The following is an 18019-nucleotide window of genomic DNA, read 5'->3' as shown; positions in this document are numbered from 1 at the left end:
TGCTGGGCCTCGAGTTCCTATTAAGGGTTCCAACAGCACCCATGGCTAGGTTACGCCTGGAGGTGTGTCCTCCATGTTGCCGCTCTTAGAGTCGGAGCTGTGCGGCCTCTCCATCTGGGCTCTGGCACAGTGCCGCCCCAGGCCCCCATGTGCGCTCTGGGATTCTCACCCCGCCCGAGCCTTGCGCTCTCACCCTGCCAATCCCCGAGCACACTGAGGCCCAGCACCCTGCCTCTAGCGGTCTCAGTGGGAGGTGGGGGGAGGCAGACAAACCACACACGATGAGGACACAGGATGGACCTGCTAGGAAGGGGACCACTGAGCTAGCCCTACCTCGGCAGGCCTGGCTAAGGGTGGCTCCGATGCTGCTGCCCATGAAGATGCCCATGGCCAGTGTCACAGAAGGCGGGCAGTGAGGCTTTTGGAGTGTAGATTTTGGTCACTTGGTAGATGGCAAAGCACCCACTGGCCGACCGGAGCTGGACTTGCTGAGCTCACGTGAGGAAGAACAAGGCCGTTCTGGTCCTCCAGATGTTTCTAGACCCTAGAAGAAGCAAGCAGGGAGTGGCATTCAGCACATGCTCGGGTGAACCAGGATAGCGAACCCGTACCCAGCCTCTGGCAGCTTAGGGGACTGCCAGAACAGGGGTGGGGGTTGGGGTGAGGGAAGTCGGGGAGCACCTGCAGCCCCTTCCGTCCTCCCTCCCCCACCCCTGCTGTGTGGTAACACCGTCCTACCCGCTCTGTCTCGCAGACCAACATCCCCTTCCTGCAGAACGTGCTCAACAACCAGCAGTTCCTCGCGGGCACTGTGGACACCCAGTTCATCGACGAGAATCCTGAGCTGTTCCAGCTGCGGCCTGCACAGAACCGGGCCCAGAAGCTGCTACACTACCTGGGTCCGCCCACATTCCCTTCTCTCCTCCCCCCCACCCCGCCCCCCAACACTGGCTTCTGCTTCCAACCCTCAGCCCTGTCCTCCTTCTGGTCCTGCAGACCCCTTGCTCCTGATCGTAGAGCCCCTCTTTTCCATCCACATGGCCCTCAGTAGGTCTCTACTGCTTGGACCCAGGAGGCCCCTTTGGAGTGGACTGGGGCAGCTGGAGGACCGGGTGTTCTGGAAGAATGTCCCTCTCCCCGAGCCCACCTACCCACACTGCGGCCCTCACCTCTGCCTCTGCCCAGCCTGCCCTGACCCACTGCTGGCTCTTTCCCCAGGACATGTGATGGTGAACGGCCCCGCCACCCCGATTCCTGTCAAGGCCAGCCCCAGCCCCACGGACCCTGTGGTCCCAGCGGTGCCCATAGGTAGGTGATGCCCCTTCTTCCAACTCAAGGGGCAGAAGGGGCAGCAGAGGCCGCCTGCAGGAGGCACATCAGTGTCCTTGTCTCTCCTAGGCCCACCCCCAGCGGGCTTCAGAGACATCCTTCTGCGAGAGGGGCCTGAGGGCTTTGCTCGAGCCGTGCGGGGCCACCAGGGGCTGCTGCTCATGGACACCACCTTCAGGGATGCCCACCAGTCCCTGCTGGCCACTCGTGTGCGCACCCACGACCTCAAGAAAATCGCACCCTATGTCGCCCACAGCTTCAACAAGCTCTTCAGCATAGAGAACTGGGGAGGTAGGCTAGAGGAGGGGGGGGCGCTGGGCAGCAGGATCAGGTGCCGCTGGGAACTCAGAGAAGCTGGTGATGGGAGTGAGAACCATTAGGGCCTGGTGCTCACTTGTTCCACAGACGCCATCTAGGAGCAGCTCAACCAGGCCTGGTGTTGGGCCTGAGGCTGCAGAGCTGAGCCTCGGGCACTGCCCTGAGCAGCTGTGGGGGCAGTAGGAGATGTGGCCTGTTGCTTGATCACCATGGGTTCATCACCAACAGAGAAGCAGGGAAGACATGTGGGCTCTAAAGGTAGCACAGGGAGAGCACAGGTGAGCCAGAGCCATCCTGAATGTCAGCATTGGAAAGTCAGCGGGGTTTGGTGTTGAGGTTATGAGGATCCTTGGAAATGAGCAGGGGCCGGAGGCTCAGGCCGCAGGAGTGCAAGGGCAGAGTGGTGCCAGGGCAAATACGGGATGCGTGACCCGTGACCCAGCCCCTCCGCCCCTGTGCAGGAGCCACGTTCGACGTTGCCATGCGTTTCCTGTACGAGTGTCCCTGGCGGCGTCTGCAGGAGCTCCGGGAGCTCATCCCCAACATCCCGTTCCAGATGCTGCTCCGGGGGGCCAACGCGGTGGGCTACACTAACTACCCTGACAATGTGGTCTTCAAGTGAGCAGACGCGGCGTCCGGGCCCAGTGGGCACCAGGCCACCCACAGTGGCTCAGCACCAAGTCCGCAGAGCCACCCCGTGCAGGGCATGCTGGGTGGCAGAACCAAAGGGTCCTAGCTCTATCTCTGTGGGCAGTGGCTGAGCTCTGAGGGGAGGGTGTGCTAGGCTTCCGGTGCAGGGGCGGGTGTGGAGCGCAGGCCTCGGGACTCCTCCGTGCTTTCCTTCATGCTACTCACGTGCAGAGTTTGGGCCTCGGGACTCCTCCGTGCTTTCCTTCATGCTACTCACGTGCAGAGTTTGGGCTGATTCCCTGGTCAGGGCAGGCAGGTGACCATGTGGCAGGTGACCGGTGCAGGGGCCAGCTCTGCCAGTGCCTCTGAGTGGCCTTGCCTGGCCCAGGACACCCACACCCTTGTGCCCCACACTCTCTGGCTGGGCCAGGAGGAGCGCGTGGGGCTCACCCCTGCCTTCTTACCTGCTCAGGTTCTGCGAGGTGGCCAAAGAGAATGGCATGGATGTCTTCCGGGTCTTTGACTCTCTCAACTACTTGCCCAACATGCTGCTGGGCATGGAGGCAGCGGGCAGCGCTGGGGGCGTGGTGGAAGCCGCCATCTCATACACGGGTGATGTGGCCGACCCCAGCCGTACCAAATACACGCTGCAGTACTACATGGGCTTGGCCGAGGAGCTGGTGCGAGCCGGCACCCACATCCTGTGCATCAAGGTGCCCGTCGCTTCCCACTCGGCCCCGGCCCTCGCCCCGGCCCCCACCACGGGCATGTGTCAGGCCCATTTTTACCATCTTCCTCCTCCCCACTTTCCCCAGGACATGGCAGGGCTGCTAAAGCCAGCGGCCTGCACCATGCTGGTCGGGTCCCTGCGGGACCGCTTTCCTGACCTCCCACTGCACATCCACACCCATGACACGTCGGGGGCAGGTGTGGCAGCCATGCTGGCCTGCGCCCAGGCTGGGGCTGATGTGGTAGACGTGGCAGCTGACTCCATGTCCGGGATGACGTCACAGCCCAGCATGGGAGCCCTGGTGGCCTGTGCCAAAGGGACTTCCCTGGATACAGGTAGGAAGCCCGCGGCCATGCCCTTCAAAAGCTGCAAACCACTGCCAGTGCCAGCACTGGCACACGTGGGTCCGGGGAGGGGCTCAGGAGCCTCCTGACACCTGTCTGTCTGCAGAGGTGCCCCTGGAGCGCGTGTTCGACTACAGCGAGTACTGGGAAGGGGCGCGGGGGCTGTATGCAGCCTTTGACTGCACAGCCACCATGAAGTCCGGCAACTCAGACGTGTACGAGAACGAGATCCCAGGGGGCCAGTACACCAACCTCCACTTCCAGGCCCACAGCATGGGGCTCGGCTCCAAGTTCAAGGAGGTCAAGAAGGCTTACGTGGAGGCCAACCAGATGCTGGGTGACCTCATCAAGGTGAGTGGGGCCCCATGCTCCTACCTGGCACAGAACCCTGAGCGTGCCTGCCTCCTGGCACCCTGACCTCCAGAGACCCTTCTCCTCAGGTGACACCTTCCTCCAAGATTGTGGGGGACCTGGCCCAGTTCATGGTGCAGAATGGGCTGAGCCGGGCAGAGGCCGAAGCTCAGGCAGAAGAGCTGTCCTTCCCCCGCTCAGTGGTGGAGTTTCTCCAGGGCTACATCGGGGTTCCCCACGGAGGGTTCCCCGAGCCCTTCCGCTCTAAGGTAGGCAAGGCCCAGGTGAGGTGGGGGCCCAGGCTGCATGCAGGAGTCGGCCTGATCCTCTACTTCGCTCCCCAGGTGCTGAAGGACCTGCCGAGGGTAGAGGGGCGGCCTGGGGCCTCCCTGCCCCCCCTGAACCTGCACATGCTGGAAAAGGAGCTGGTGGAGAAGCATGGGGAGGAGGTTACCCCGGAGGATGTGATCTCGGCAGCCATGTATCCAGATGTCTTTGCCCAGTTTAAGGACTTCACTGCCACCTTTGGCCCCTTAGATAGCCTCAACACCCGCCTCTTCCTGCAGGGCCCCAAGATTGCAGAGGAGTTCGAGGTCAGTGGTTTTGGAACTTCTCTCTACCTCCACAGCCCCGCCCGCCCCCCCGCCCCCCCCCAGGCCCGCAGTGCTCCTTCCCTTGATTTGGTCCTCACCTAGTCTTGTGAGCTTCGTCTTGTGAGCTTCAGGAGGACCCTTGGGAGACCAGGAGCTAGGCTCCCAGAGGAGAGGAGGCCAGGACAGAGGGCTTCTCTGTGGAGAGGTCCGGGCCTGCTCGTTCCTGACTTGCTTCCAGCTTTAGTCCCCCATGTTCTTCCTGCAGGTAGAATTGGAACGGGGCAAGACACTGCACATCAAAGCCCTGGCCATAAGTGACCTCAACAGGGCAGGCCAGAGGCAGGTCTTCTTCGAACTCAATGGGCAACTGCGGTCCATCCTGGTCAAGGACACCCAAGCCATGAAGGTGCGCTCCCCGGTGGCCAGCCAGGTGGTGGGGACGGGCCAGAGCCAGGGCTTCATGCTCCCTCTGCTCTGTCTGCAGGAGATGCACTTCCACCCCAAGGCTCTGAAGGACGTGAAGGGCCAAATCGGGGCACCCATGCCTGGAAAGGTGATTGATATCAAGGTGGCAGCAGGAGACAAGGTAGCCAAGGGCCAGCCACTGTGTGTACTCAGCGCCATGAAGATGGAGACTGTGGTGACTTCGCCCGTGGAGGGCACGATCCGCAAGGTCCACGTGACCAAGGACATGACATTGGAAGGGGATGACCTCATCCTGGAGATTGAGTGATCCTCCCCAGACTGACAGCCTGGCCATCTCCACCCCAAGCCTTCAACAGAAGCTGCGCTGCTAGGGCAGGCCCAGGCCAGTGAGGGCCTAAGGGCAGGAAGGCCTGGATCTGAAGGTCCCGTACTCCACGGGACAGCAGCCATTCCCTTCAGCCATTTGTCCTTTCTCCTGGCGGACATTCACATTCTCATCTCTTGCCAAATAAGGGTCTTCTCATGAAGACTCCAAGTGGAAGAGGAGGAGGGCTCGGGCCCTTGGGAGGTTTGGGGGACCCGCCTCCTGTGGGGGTGGGGAAGACCTAAATCCAAGGTCTTGGAAACTTTGCTCAATAAAACTGGCTTTCCCCTGCCCTCCACACTGGGTCCTGTGCCCCCAGCCCAAAGGCCCAGGGAGCAGGGCTGCCTCTTAATTCTTCATGGGCAAGTTATGTATGCATGTGTGCTAGTCCAGGGGCTTGCACTCAGGGCCTGGGCACTGTCCCTGAGCTGCTTTTGCTCAGGGCTAGCACTCTACCACTTTAGCCACAGTTCTACTACCAGCTTTTTCCTAGTAGTTTATTGGAGGAAACAAGTCTCAGGGACTTTCCTGCATGGGCTGACTTTGAACCTCGATCTTCAGATCTCAGCTTCCTGAGTAGCTAGGATTACATATGTGAGCCACCTGTGCCCGGCTGTCAGCTGGCTTTTTTAATTCCTTCAAGGGTAGCATAGATGACAATCACAGCTCTGGTTTTTGCTACTACCAAGGGCCCATTATACACACAGCCCAAACGGGACCATAGACTAGTGACAGGCCAGTGCTTAGGCACTTACCGGACATATGAACTCAGTCAGGGAAGCAGCTTTCACCCGTCTTGACACCAAGTCACAGGAGGGTTAGGTGACTGTCCAAACCCCCACCCCTAGAGCAAGGCATAGGGGAATCCAGGCTGTTGGCAAATTCTGCTTCCTAGCCACAGTGGTTTACTTCTATTTTTATATTTATTTGGAGTCTTTGCTATGAAGCCCAGGCCAGCCTAGAACTCAGGATCCTCCTGCTTCAGCCTCCAGCATGCTGGTTTTCTTACAGGATGTCCCATTGTGCCCTGCTTGCATTCACTTTCTATAACCTGGGCCCAACCTCCCACCTCTGGCTAGCTCAGGAGTAAATGGAAACAGGCTAAACTGGGCAGCAGGAAACGCTCAGGGGCAGCAACACGGCAGAGATGGCTTCTGGCACTGGATTTAAGGTTAGCACTAGATGAAGGGTCACCCCTGCCATCTCCACAAACCTGAGCAAGCCTCAGTCCCTCGCCTGCAGGGAGCAGGGACAGTAATCCTGGCTACAGTTTTCCTATACACTGCCATGGGTGAGCGATGACCGGCAAAGGTGGGTAGAGTGGGTGGAAGGCCTGAGTCTTCTAACACACAGCTTCTACACAGTGGGGGAGAGGGAGCCCCCAGGGAGGCCTGCTGCGTAGAGCTACGCCACCAGGGCCTAGTGATGCCAACGTGGGGGCGCCATCGCACATCCACTGTCCTCTCCTGACATACTTACTACCTCAGAGTTGGCTTCTGGGATGGAGAATGGACCTTAAAGGGTGTTGTTTCAAGAATTTAAGAGCAATGAGAACCATCCTCAAAGAACACTACTAAAAAAGAGCCTCTACTCCAACGGTACTACTTTGCAGAGTCCTTGGGATGCTGCCTGTTCTGTTTTCCTCCAAGAAACTCCAGTAGCCCCCACTCCTTTCCCACTCTAGGCCTATTCCTTGTGTCTACAGAAGCCGGGAATTCCTGGGAAAGTCCTTCACCCTCCTGAGGGCAGAGGCTCCATCATCAGGTTCAGGCTACCCTCATCCTGGTATCCAAAGTACAGGCCCCAAGATAAGCTGAGCCTCTCTGGTCCCTAACAGTCTCAGACCCACCTGCTCTAGAACTTCAGGACGATTCAGAGGATGAAGCCACGGCCTTAGCAGTGAAAGGCCCCACCCATTCCCTACTTTTGGAACTGCTTAGAGGTTAGTGTTCAAGTTTAGCCAGGAAAGGCCGGGCACACACACAGTCCTGCTCCATGACCCCAAACAGGCAGATCACCAAAGTCCAAAGCCATGTTTACCCAAGTTAAATCTCTTTAATATCCCAATACAAAGTCCCAATGCAAAAAGACAATGAGAAAACCCTGGGAAGTTTGGAGGAGGGGTTTTATAAATCACCCCCTCCCCAAGCAGCTTTTCAGAGGCAGAGGCTCAAAGAGAAGCAGAGGTCCAAAGTGAGGGCAACAGCGGCTCCTGGGATTTTCCCATCCTCTCACTCTGGGTTGCTCCTCAGCTCACTCACAAGAGGGGCTGCACCCTCTGACGATTTGCTCCTTCCTCATGGTCCCTGGAATTCCACTAGCTCTGGCTTCAATCCCCTACAAAAATTCCTGAGATCTCGGGGACCTCAGCCAGCTCCGCCCATGGTACCCCCTTGATGGGGAGGGGCTGGAGAGTCTGAGAGAGTTCACTGGAGTGTACGCAGGAGTGAAGGTCAGGAGCATAGAAGAGCCTCTGAGGCCCCTGCCCGCTCCAAAAGCACACAAAGGGGAAGGCTGCCATAGAGCTTGGGGTCCGTGAGGGGTTGGAGCAGAAGCAGAAAGAGTCCCACGCCCAGGGCATAGCCCGCCAGCAGGGGCCGCCTCTGTGGATGCTCCAGCGCTGCACACACAGCAGGGAAGCCCATGTAATTGCAGAAGGAGTGACAGAGGACTGGCCCAATCAGATGTCCTGAGGAGAGGAGAGCGCGTTCATGGAGAAACCCCAACACCCCCTCTGGCTTTTCCAGGGCTGGAGACCCTCAGGACCTCCAAATAGGAGCTCAGCAACATACCACCCATACCCACCCATCCACCCACACATCTGTGGTCTCTGCTTCCTTCCACCTCTCAGACCTCTCCAAACTTAGGGTCATGGTTCGGCTTGACTCAGGTTGTGGTAGGGAAAAAAAACCAGGATTGTCACTCTTAGAGCAAACAGCATTCCCACTCTCCCACCCATTCCTGAGCCCCTGACGACCCAGGAGAGACTGAAGACCAACCTGTTCTGATGAAGAGGAAAGCAGTGTAGGCACCGAAGACGGCTGTGTAGGAGAACTGGAACGCTGGAGACGGGGAGGCCACGAGTGACCACACCTGCACACGCACCCTACCCCAGCACTGCACACCCAGAAGCCATCCTTTCCCATAGGGCAGTGGCTGTCTGCCCTACCTACAGCTGCCCTCTGCACCCCAACTCCCATGGCTAGTAGCCCCTCCAATTCTCAATCCTCTATTTTGAGTCCTCCGCAGTGGCTGCAAGGGGCACCCACACGCACTCCAGCCCAGGACTGCCCCTGGCAAGCTCTCCAAGACTCACCTGCAGACAGGAAAATGCTTCCCACACTGCTCTGGCGGAAACGCAGCTGCTCAATAATGTGGTGAAAATGGGCTGGGAGGAAGGTGAGAGTCACATCATATCCCTCTAGGACCACCCCCATCTTAAGACCAATTTTCAGCCCTCATGCTGGACACATGTGAGCAGAACCATGTTAGACTCACCGACTCCAAAGAAGAGCGGGCAGGTGAATACAGCAGGGCCCAGGCCTGTGCATGGTGCTAACATGGGCAGCATACAGGCCCGGAACACTAGCTCCTCTGTCAAGGGTGCAATCACTTGGTTTCGAAGCCATCGCATGTCTGTGAGGCAGCGAGCCCAGGAGCGAGGAGCTAAGGGAGCAGATTCAGGACAGTGAGGGACTGGCTACTCAACAATGAGACCCCAGAAACCCCTCTCCCACAAGTTTTCCCAGGCCAAATACAGGTTTGGCAGTAATACTCTTGAAAAGGAGAGTGGGGAAGGGAACAGATTATTTATAGGACCAGGGTAGAAGACCATCTTGAGTGGATCAAAAAGGAAGCAGGATAGCCTGGTGGTAATCTCTGGGACATCAACATTCAATAAGACCAGTCTGTTCCGGGAAAGCCAAAGGCTGGGGAAGCAGGGAATGAAGCTCTCTGGCCTGTGCTAAGTATTGAAGAGGTCTCGGGGCTTCATTGAATAACTCTTAAGAGGCCGCCTGGTAACACAATTCCATCTGATAGAGAAACCCAGATATCGGTCCTGATCACACCTTGAGCCCACTGACTCCTCCCCATTATTCTGGAGTATCTGTGCCTACATTTCACTCAACCTTGAAGACTCACTCAGGACAACCTTCAATCCATCCGTCAGATCACACGGACAATCCATAGAAAGCTGCATCAGTGGACCCAGGAAAAGGATCTAGGAGGAGGAAAACAGCAGATGCCAAAGGAAAGACTTTCATCATAGTCGATTGACCTTATTAAGACTTTGGTCCTTGATCATCCTCATGACTTCAGGTTTAATCCCAGGATTTCCTATTCTTGTGTACGGGACTGGCAAGCGGTGGCGGCAGGGGGGAAGGGGCAGGATCACAATTCCTGTCTCTTATCAGCCAAAAAGCTGGACGTAAGAAATGACCACGAAGGATGCATCACGCTCATGGTAAGAGTAGGAAAGAAAGCAGAACTCACCATGGTTAGTAGCAGGGGCAGCAGAGCTGCTGGAAAAATGCCCTCCAGCCTGAAGCCCATCAGGGTGAGCAGGGATGTGCCTGGCTGAGCCACAGGAAAGGGGGCATCAGTGTTGCTTCTTCCTGACAAAGATCCCCCCGAGTTCCCTCCCCCGTGGCTCTGCCCCACCTCCTTCGCACCTGGATGCCGGTGAGTTCCCTCCAGAGCAGCACGCAGAGGGGTGAGAGACTGGAGACCACCAGGACACTGGTGAAGCGCCGCTTAATGACGGCGGGGTGGTCCCTATGAAGAGGTGTAGTGAGTCCAGGGGATCGCAGCCGCCACCTGTCGCACGGCCCCGCCCCCAGCTCACCCAAGCTCTGCCCGCAGCCTCGCTTCGCGAGGACGCGGGATCAGGCCGCGCGCGCAGCCCCCGCACCTGGGCAGCTCGCTCTTCCAAACGTAGAGGCTGCCCACGTAGGAGCAGGCGAGGCTGAGGCAGGAGAACACGGAGACCCAGCAACACAGCCCGGGACCCGGACCGCCCAGCGCGGCGGACTCGGGCGGCCGTTCCGGCCGCGACACCGATAGTAGGCGCAGCCCATCCCCGCCCAGCGCCGCCATCGCGCCCGGACTCGCGGCGCGCACCAGTGACGCTGCGCCGCGGAAGCGCGGATGACGTCAGGCGGCGGCGCGAGCCGTGGCCCCGCCCCGCCCCGCCCCCGCGGCCTCGAGCCCCGCCCCGCACTGTAGCAGACGGCGGCGCGCGTTGAGCAGTTTTATTGAACCAGGGAAACAGGCGGCGGCCCGCGGCCGTTTCGGGCCCCGCAGCCCCGGGGGCGCCGCGCTCAGAGCGGAGGGCGGGGACTCAGCCACTCGGACAGATTGGAGACCTCCTGCCGCCACAGCGCGTCCTGGGGGAGCAAAGGAGCCCGGGGTGAGGACCGCTCGGCGCGGCCGGCCCCCCGCACGTCCGCCCGGCCCCGCCCGTTACCTCCAGGCCGCTCCCGGGACTCTCCGCGCCCGCCGCCGGCGCGCCGCCGCGGGCCTCCGCTCCGCCGCCCGGGGCGGGGGCGGCCGCGGGCGGCGCCGGGCGGCGCCGGGCGTCTGGTGGCGGGCCCGGGGCCCTGGCGGCGCGCGGGGCGCCCGAGTGCGCGCCCCGGGGGACGCTGCCCCTCTTGAGCCTCTTGGTGTCTGTAGGAGGAAACAGGTGGTTTCGCCTGCTACGGAGCCCCTGGGGCCGGAGCTGCCAGGCCCTCCCTTGGCTCCTCCCGTTGGTCAGGTCTCGCCCGGGGGAAGCCGGCAGCGTGGGTCCGCTGGAGCTCGGTTCTGAAGGAGCAGGCCTCCTCACACCACCCCCGCCCCAAGCTGGGCCCTTTTCTTTTTTTCTTGGTGATGGTCCTGGGCTTGAACTCAGGGTCTCAGGCTCTCACCAGCCTTTTCTGCTCAAGGCTCTACCACTCGGGCCACGCCTTCACTAACGGCTTTTTGCTGGCTTGTTAGAAGTAAGAGTCTCTGGGACTTGTCTGCCCAGATCTCAGCCTCCTCAGTAGCCAGGACTAGGAGCGTGAGCTGGGTCTCTGTTGGGCAGTGGGGCTCAGGCCCTTTCAGTGATTTGCACACACAAATTGCCCATGCTAAGTGCTGTTCAAGCTACCCCCCTCCCAGACAAGACCTGGTTCCCCAGAAAGCTCTCCCCGGCATAGGGCAGTGCCCACAGGCAGCTCCTGTTCTTAAGTGACACATGTGTTCAAATTTAAAGCCCCTTTGCCTGTGGTTAGTAACATTCTGGAGCAGGTTCTGGTAATGTAGAATCACAGGTGCTGGGAGGGGATGCTAAGGCCAGGGGTAGAACAGGGAAGGACGCAATTAGCCAAGAGGAGGCACCTCCCTGAGCTGGGTTTGGAAGGTTGAAAAGAAGCCAGTCAGAGAGGGGGAAGAGAGGAAAAAAGAGAGAGGAGGGGCTGGGAAGGTGGCTCAGTGGTAGAGTGCCTTGCATGCACGAGGCCCTGGGTTCGATTCCTCAGCACCACGTAAGCAAAAAGAAAAAAGCCGGAAGTGGTGCTGTGGCTCAAGTGGTAGAGCGCTAACCCTGAGCTGAAGAGCTGAGGGACAGCACCCAGGCCCAGAGTTCAGGCCCCACGACTGGACCAAAAAAAAAAAAAAAAAAAAAGAGGGAGAGGAAAGGAAAATGAATTCCATGCAGAAAGACATGCAAATGAGCTATATCAAGGCAAAAAAACATCTTACAGAAGATGCAAGGTTGGGGGGGGGGGCCCTAGGAGCTGAAATTGAATTAGTAGGAACCAGGGAAAGCTGTGTGTGTGTGTGTGTGTGTGTGTGTGTGTGTGTGTGTGTGTGTGTGTGTGTGTGTGTGTGTGTGTGTGTGTGTGTGTGTGTGTGTGTGTGTGTGTGTGTGTGTGTGTGTGTGTGTGTGTGTGTGTGTGTCAGGCCTGGGCGCTGTCCCTCAGCTCTTCAGCTCAAAGCTAGGGGTTCTACTACTTGAGCCACAGCACCACTTCCGGTTTTCTGATGGTTTATTGGAGATGAGTCTCACGGATTTTCCTGCCCAAGCTGGCTTTGAACTGCAATCCTCAGATCTCAGCCTCCTGAGTAGCTAGGATTACAGGTGTGAGCCACCAGCGCCCAGCTTGAAAAATAGATTTTTATACATATGTATACATATGTATGAGGCAGAATTGACTTTTGTATTTTAGAAAGGTCATTCTTTTAAAAGTTGCTTATCTCTAACTAGAAAGAGGAAACCCTCAAGAACTTAGGAGAAGTGGAAGCAGTGGGGAAGAGAGCACCAGCTATCAAAATGTTCCCAGGTGGAAATGATGGGCGTGGTGTCAGCTGAATGTGGGCCACAGAATGAGAAGAGGAATCTAGAAGGTGTCACAATGGAATAATCTGAAAACTTGGTTTTCATCCAAGGCTTATGTGGAAAGCCAGAGCCTTACCCGCAGGTAGCCTTGTGTTGCTGCTCTCAGGTGTGTCCGCTGTGCTCTGGGCTGGATCCTTTTCTTCTGGGGTCAAGTGCTTAAAAAATTACAAGTCCCAAGTGAGTTTTGCAAAGCCTGAATGAGTTTTAGTGAAACAAGTATGGATGCGTTTGGTAGTGTCACTGAAAGGTAAACTCAGAAGAATAAGTATTTATAAATCATATTTGCTCAGGACCTTTTTTTTTTCTTTTTGGTTAATTGTGGGACTCAAACTCAGAGCCTGACCACTATCTCTTGAGCATGTTGGTTCAAGGCTAGTGCTCTACCACTTTGAGCCCAGCTCCACTTCCAGTTAATTGGAGATGACAGTCTCACAGACTTTGCTGCTCAGGCTGGCTTTGAGCCATGATCCTCAGATCTCAGCCTCCTGAGTAGCTAGGATTACAGGTGTGAACCACCAGTGCCTGGCTGATAAGGGATTTTTAAATTCAGAGTCAAGAACTCAACCCTGCTGAGGGTGATGTCTCACACTTGTGATTCCAAGTTCTTGGGAGGCACACATTGGGAGAACTGTGATTAGAAGCTAGGCTGGGGGAAAAGTTAGCAAGTGCGTACAGTGGTGTGCACTTCTCAGCTGTGTGGGAGGCTAGAATTAGCTGGATTATAGCTGCAGGCCAGCCTGGGCAGAGAAGTTAATGAGACTCCATCTCAACAGAGAGAAGCTAGGCATGGTGGTATGCACCCAGTATCCCAGCTATAAAGGAAAGCCTAAAATAGGACTGAAGACAAGGTATGTTCCTGGGCAGGAAGGGAAACCCTGTCTCAAAACCCACCAGTCATAAAAGGGAGGTAGGGGGGCTGGGAAGGTGGCTCAGTGGTAGAGCGCTTGCCTTGCATAGATGACGCCGTGGGTTCAATTCCTCAGCACCACATAAGCAGAAAAGCCAGAAGTAGCACTGTGGCTCAAGTGGTAGAGCACTAGCCTTGAGCTGAAGAGCTGAGGGACAGTGCCCAGGCCCCACAACCGACCAAAAAAAAAAAAAAAAGAAATTTTAAAATGGACAAAGGATGTGTATACATGGGCATGTGCACGCCAGTGCTAGGGCTTACACTTAGGGCCTGGGTGCTGTTACTGAGCTTTTTTGCTCAAGGCTACCATTCTACCATCTGAGCTACAGCTTTATTTCCAACTTTTTGATGGTTATCTCAAGATAAGAGTCTTCATGGCTGAGAATGTGGCTTAGTGGTAGAGTGCTTGCCTAGCATACATGAAGCTCTGGGTTCGATTCCTCAGTACCACAGACACAGAAAAAGCCAAAGTGGTGCTATGGCTTAAGTGGTAGAGCACTAGCCTTGAGCCCAAGCTTAGGGACAGTGTCCAGGCCCTGAGTTCAAGCCCCAGGACTGGCAAAAAAAAAAAAAAAGTCTTCATGGACTTTGCCTTCCTGAGCTGGCATATCTTAAATCTCAGCCTCCTGAGTAGCTAGGATGATAGGCGTGAACTTGGCACCCAACTTGGACAGAGGATCTGAATAGACATTTCTCTAAAAACATCTAACTTGCCAATACACATATGAAGAATACTCCAACATCTTATTCAGTAGGAAATGCAAATTGAAGCCACTATGAGACACCACTAGGGTTGCAATAGCAACAATAAAGTGAAAAAATGACATTGATATGTATGTGAAGAAATTGGGCAGGAATATAAAATGATGCACTCATATTAACATTTGGAAGTTCCTCAATGGGCAAATGGGCGTTCCTGTGGTCCTAGCACTTGAACTGTTGAAGCAGGAGATTTGTGTGTGTGTGTGTGTGTGCGTGCGCGTGTGTGTGCCAGTCCTAGGGCTTGAACTCAGGGCCTGGGTGCTGTCTCTGAGCTTTTTTTTTCTTCCTCGAGGACTACCATCCAAGGCTACACAAATGAGACCCTGTCTTGAGAGAAAGTGCTTCGTATGTGCAAAACCACACAACAGTGTTTCAATGAGATCCCGAAATTCTACTCTTAGATATATAATCAAGAGAATTAAACTTATGTCCACATAATTTTCATAAGCAAAAAAAGAGAAGATTGAAGTGTTCATCAGTTGATGAATAAACAAAACGTGATCTATCCATATAATTGGATAAATGAAATACTCATGCTCCAAATGAATAGAGTCTTGGGAACATATTAAATGAAAGAACCACGTTTTATAATTTCTATGAATTTCTGTGAAATTCTCTGCATTTCTATGAAGCATGAACAAGAAACAAACCCATAGAATGATGGAGTGTACATTAGTGGTTTCCAGGTCTTAGAGGGAGAAAGAAGCTGGGACTAATTGCAACCTCACAGCCACAGGGTTCTTGTCAGTACAATGGAGATGTTCTGGAATTTGGTAATGGCTGTACAACAGTGAATATCCTTAAGAACCCTGAGTTGCACACTTTAAAATGGTAAATCTTATCATTTAAGAAGTATGTCATAAAAAGATTTTCTAGCATATATTGTCTCCTTTTTGAAGTTGTCCTTAGAAAAGACTGTGCACGTGAGGTGTAGGGCTCTGAGCACTGACGGCAGTGCACGTCCCTCCTTTATTATTGGGGCCCCCAGAAGAGGCAGCCTGGCCTCCGATTTAGCTCTAGTCTGCACCTCCTAGGTAACAATGCTTTCCTTAGAAAACTATCTCCTTGCTATCTCCTTTTTATTCAGGGTCCTCACTCCTTCCAGACCTATTGTCTCTGTTCTAACACTCAAGATTCCCACTGCTGTACAACCATGCCATGAATATACAACACTATTAAATCCATACCCTATTTATTTCATTTCTTCATAAACTAATGACTATCGATGGTTTTGTTCTATATTACTCAAGAGAGTGATTCTACTTTTTCTCTAGATACAAAATCTGGGGGACAAGAGATTTAACTTAACCTTGATCTTGTAGTGTGCAGCTGGAGCCACTGGGTGGCACTCTTGTGCTGCTAACCATGATCACTTTGTGATGATTACCAGGAAGCAGCAATAGTGATGACTGAGTGAAGGACAGGGTCTACCAGATGCCTAGTTGCTCTTCTTCTCCAGTCTTCTATAATCATGATGTTATTTGGCTTTGGAGGCCAGAGATCTCAGTACAGATCAGCCTTTCCATTTATTATCTATGTGCTCAGGCAAACTACAAAATTTTGTAACCAGTTTCTTTATCTGTAAAATGGGAAAACACTATCCAAACTCCTATTTGTGGAGATCAAAGTGGAAATTTTGATACAATTTAGGGATTCAGGAAATGTTCCTTCTCCCCCTCCCCCCATGTCAAACCTATGACTATCAGTAAGACCTTGAGTTCACTAGCTATCTGTCAAGTTAATTGGGTTATGAATGGCCTGAGGGTATAAGCCTTCACAAAGAATAAAGAAAAGAGGTCAGATCATTTCTTTTGCAGAGCTCACTGGATTATCAGAATTGTAAGCAAAAGGGATTCACTAAAACCCTCCTGGACCTTACTCTCCCCTGCCCATATGCCCAGTTCTGTGAGGTGACACATGCCTTACCCAGAAGATGTGCATGGCTGTAGATGTGGATGCTTGGAGTGAATTGAACTGTCCAAGTGCTAATCCCTAGGACCTGGGAATGTGAGCTTATTTGGGAAAGGGTCTTTGTAGATAGGATTTGGGTTTAGATGTGGATCGTCTTTCATGCTGGGTTTAGAGATATCCTTATGAAAGCAAGGCAGAGAGAGACTTGATGAGGAAGGCTCAGTGGAGATGAAGTAGGGATGAGTTATACAAGCCACAGACAAGATCACCTCCCACCTGAAGCGGGAAGAGGCAGGAAGCATTCTTCCTCTAGAGCCTCTAGAGGAAATGCAGCCCTGTTCATAGCTTGATTTTGGACCTCTGGTCTCATTCAAGAGTAAATTCTATTGTTTTTAAGCCATTATGTTTAAGATACTATCTTATATCATCCTGGAAAACTAGTTACATGGATAGATATTATTTTGAGATATGGACAGGCTGGGAGGTGGCTCAGTGGTAGAGCACTTGCCTTGAATGCATGAGGCCCTGGGTTCCATTCCTCAGCATCACATAAGCAGAAAAAGCCAAAAGTGGTGCTGTGGCTCAAGAGGTAGAGCGCTAGCTTTGAGCTGAAGAGCTGAGAGACAATGCCCAGGCCCAGAGTTCAGGCCCACGACTGACCAAAAAGAAAAAAAAAGATGTGGACAGACAGCAGCCCCCCCAAATTAGCAGGAAATCAGTGGGATTATTCACAGAGGGTCAGCTGGGAGGAAAAGTAGCCAAGGGCTCCTAGAAGGTGCCTACTGCCATGACAAAAGTGTGCTGGGAGCATTTACATCACTGTTGCCTCAGGCCTTTCCAGAAAAGGCCAGCCAACTTCATAGGTGTAGTTATTTGGGTGCCTGGACACCAAACTTCCCTATCCAATTAGTCAAGCAAAAGAAGGAGGGGGGAGATGTGGAGGACTTCCTAAAGGTCTTATTCTCAGAAACAGTGTATAATTTAAAAAAAAACTTTAGTAAGATTATATATATTAAACTGAATACATGCACATATATATACATACACAGTAAGTTCTGATAACATGTTCATTCATACATCCACGAACATATCCTTCATCTGTTTCCTGCTGCCCTCTAAAATCATTCACTATAACTTGGCCTGGTACTGTCCCTCAGCTCTTTACCTCAAGACTAGCACTCTACCACAGAGCCACTTCCAGTTTTTCAGGGTTCATTGGAATATCCTGCCTGGGCTGGCTCTGAATCGCCATCCTCAGATCTCAGCTTCCTGTGTAGCTAGGATTATAGGCATGAGCATCAGCGCTGGCTAGCTATTTTTCTAATAGAATCTTCCTTTCTTTCTCTTTCTTTTTTTCTTTCCTTTCTTCCTGTAGTACTAGGGATTGTACTCAGAGCCTTCTGCATACTAGGCAAGCACTCAACCCCTCTTATTTTGAGATAGGGTCTCACTAAAGTATCTATCTCACCTAAGAACTTTCAGTTTTTTGCTTTGGTCTCTCAAGTAGCTGAGATTACAGGAAATGAACAACCATATCTAGCGGCTGTCCAATGTCTTGAGAGCCATTTTTTTCAGGTATTATATCTGATTTTTTAAAATTTCTGGTGGGAGGGCAAAGCCACTCTTGTTATCCCATCTTAGCCAAAAGCAATAATAGTAATTTCACCTATAATCTCCTTCATTTACTCAACTTATATTTGAGTCCTAAAGTCAGCCTCACCAATGAGAGTAGAGGGAACAGAAGGGAGGCTTTAATTGGACTAGTATTACTAGCTACACCTGGAAACTGAAGATTGACAGAGTTTAGTTGCTATGATCTCCCTTCTCTTGTCTCAGAGGACTACAAGACAGGCTGAAATTCTTTGCTGTTTACCTCATAAAGGGTAAAGACCCACAACTTAGATCTCCAGTATCAAGAGGGAGCACTGGATTCTAACTACTAGATCACCAGGGAGCTTTCCTGTACCCAGAAAGGTGGACAGATAAAGGTATTT

General features: G+C 53.7%; 3 protein-coding genes across 10 annotated transcripts in view; 1 reads left to right on the top strand and 2 right to left on the bottom strand.

Annotated features, from left to right (window-relative positions):
- LOC138818737 (pyruvate carboxylase, mitochondrial) overlaps positions 1–5442 on the top strand; it is a 113213-nt gene extending 107771 nt beyond the window's left edge. For all 4 annotated transcript variants that reach the window (XM_070009814.1, XM_070009812.1, XM_070009813.1 and 1 more), the window contains 11 exons: positions 755–899; positions 1219–1308; positions 1399–1620; positions 2109–2265; positions 2750–2990; positions 3093–3342; positions 3458–3702; positions 3792–3971; positions 4047–4295; positions 4561–4701; positions 4780–5442. In XM_070009814.1, the coding sequence (XP_069865915.1) occupies positions 755–899; positions 1219–1308; positions 1399–1620; positions 2109–2265; positions 2750–2990; positions 3093–3342; positions 3458–3702; positions 3792–3971; positions 4047–4295; positions 4561–4701; positions 4780–5028 (2169 nt within the window). In that variant the 3' untranslated portion in view covers positions 5029–5442. The remainder of the gene's footprint in view (positions 1–754; positions 900–1218; positions 1309–1398; positions 1621–2108; positions 2266–2749; positions 2991–3092; positions 3343–3457; positions 3703–3791; positions 3972–4046; positions 4296–4560; positions 4702–4779) is intronic.
- A 1678-nt stretch (positions 5443–7120) lies between these two features.
- On the bottom strand, positions 7121–10210 carry LOC138818723 (CAAX prenyl protease 2). 5 transcript variants are annotated; one of them, XM_070009785.1, is made up of 8 exons: positions 9998–10210; positions 9748–9861; positions 9580–9659; positions 9229–9307; positions 8584–8751; positions 8402–8473; positions 8085–8147; positions 7121–7774 (listed from the first exon to the last, which is right to left on the bottom strand). In XM_070009785.1, exons 1-8 carry the CDS (start codon positions 10161–10163, stop codon positions 7539–7541), a joined length of 978 nt encoding a protein of 325 aa, XP_069865886.1. In that variant the 5' UTR covers positions 10164–10210; the 3' UTR covers positions 7121–7538. The 5 variants fall into 5 exon arrangements, with proteins under 5 accessions (XP_069865886.1, XP_069865885.1, XP_069865884.1 ...); XM_070009784.1 differs by having other exon boundaries at positions 9580–9663; positions 9759–9861; XM_070009783.1 differs by having other exon boundaries at positions 9759–9861.
- A 196-nt stretch (positions 10211–10406) lies between these two features.
- LOC138818624 (type 2 DNA topoisomerase 6 subunit B-like) overlaps positions 10407–18019 on the bottom strand; it is a 57009-nt gene continuing 49396 nt past the window's right edge. The window contains exons 14-16 of the mRNA XM_070009603.1: positions 12522–12600; positions 10553–10752; positions 10407–10472 (exon numbers count right to left, since the gene is read on the bottom strand). Of these exons, the coding sequence (XP_069865704.1) occupies positions 10407–10472; positions 10553–10752; positions 12522–12600 (345 nt within the window). The remainder of the gene's footprint in view (positions 10473–10552; positions 10753–12521; positions 12601–18019) is intronic.

This window comes from Dipodomys merriami, unplaced genomic scaffold (assembly GCF_024711535.1).
Source record: "Dipodomys merriami isolate MVZ:Mamm:240054 unplaced genomic scaffold, mDipMer1.0.p SCAF_78, whole genome shotgun sequence".
In the NCBI taxonomy this organism is placed as follows: Eukaryota; Metazoa; Chordata; class Mammalia; order Rodentia; family Heteromyidae; genus Dipodomys; species Dipodomys merriami.
Note: the sequence above shows the minus strand (reverse complement) of the source record. Positions and strands in the feature narration are given on the sequence as shown.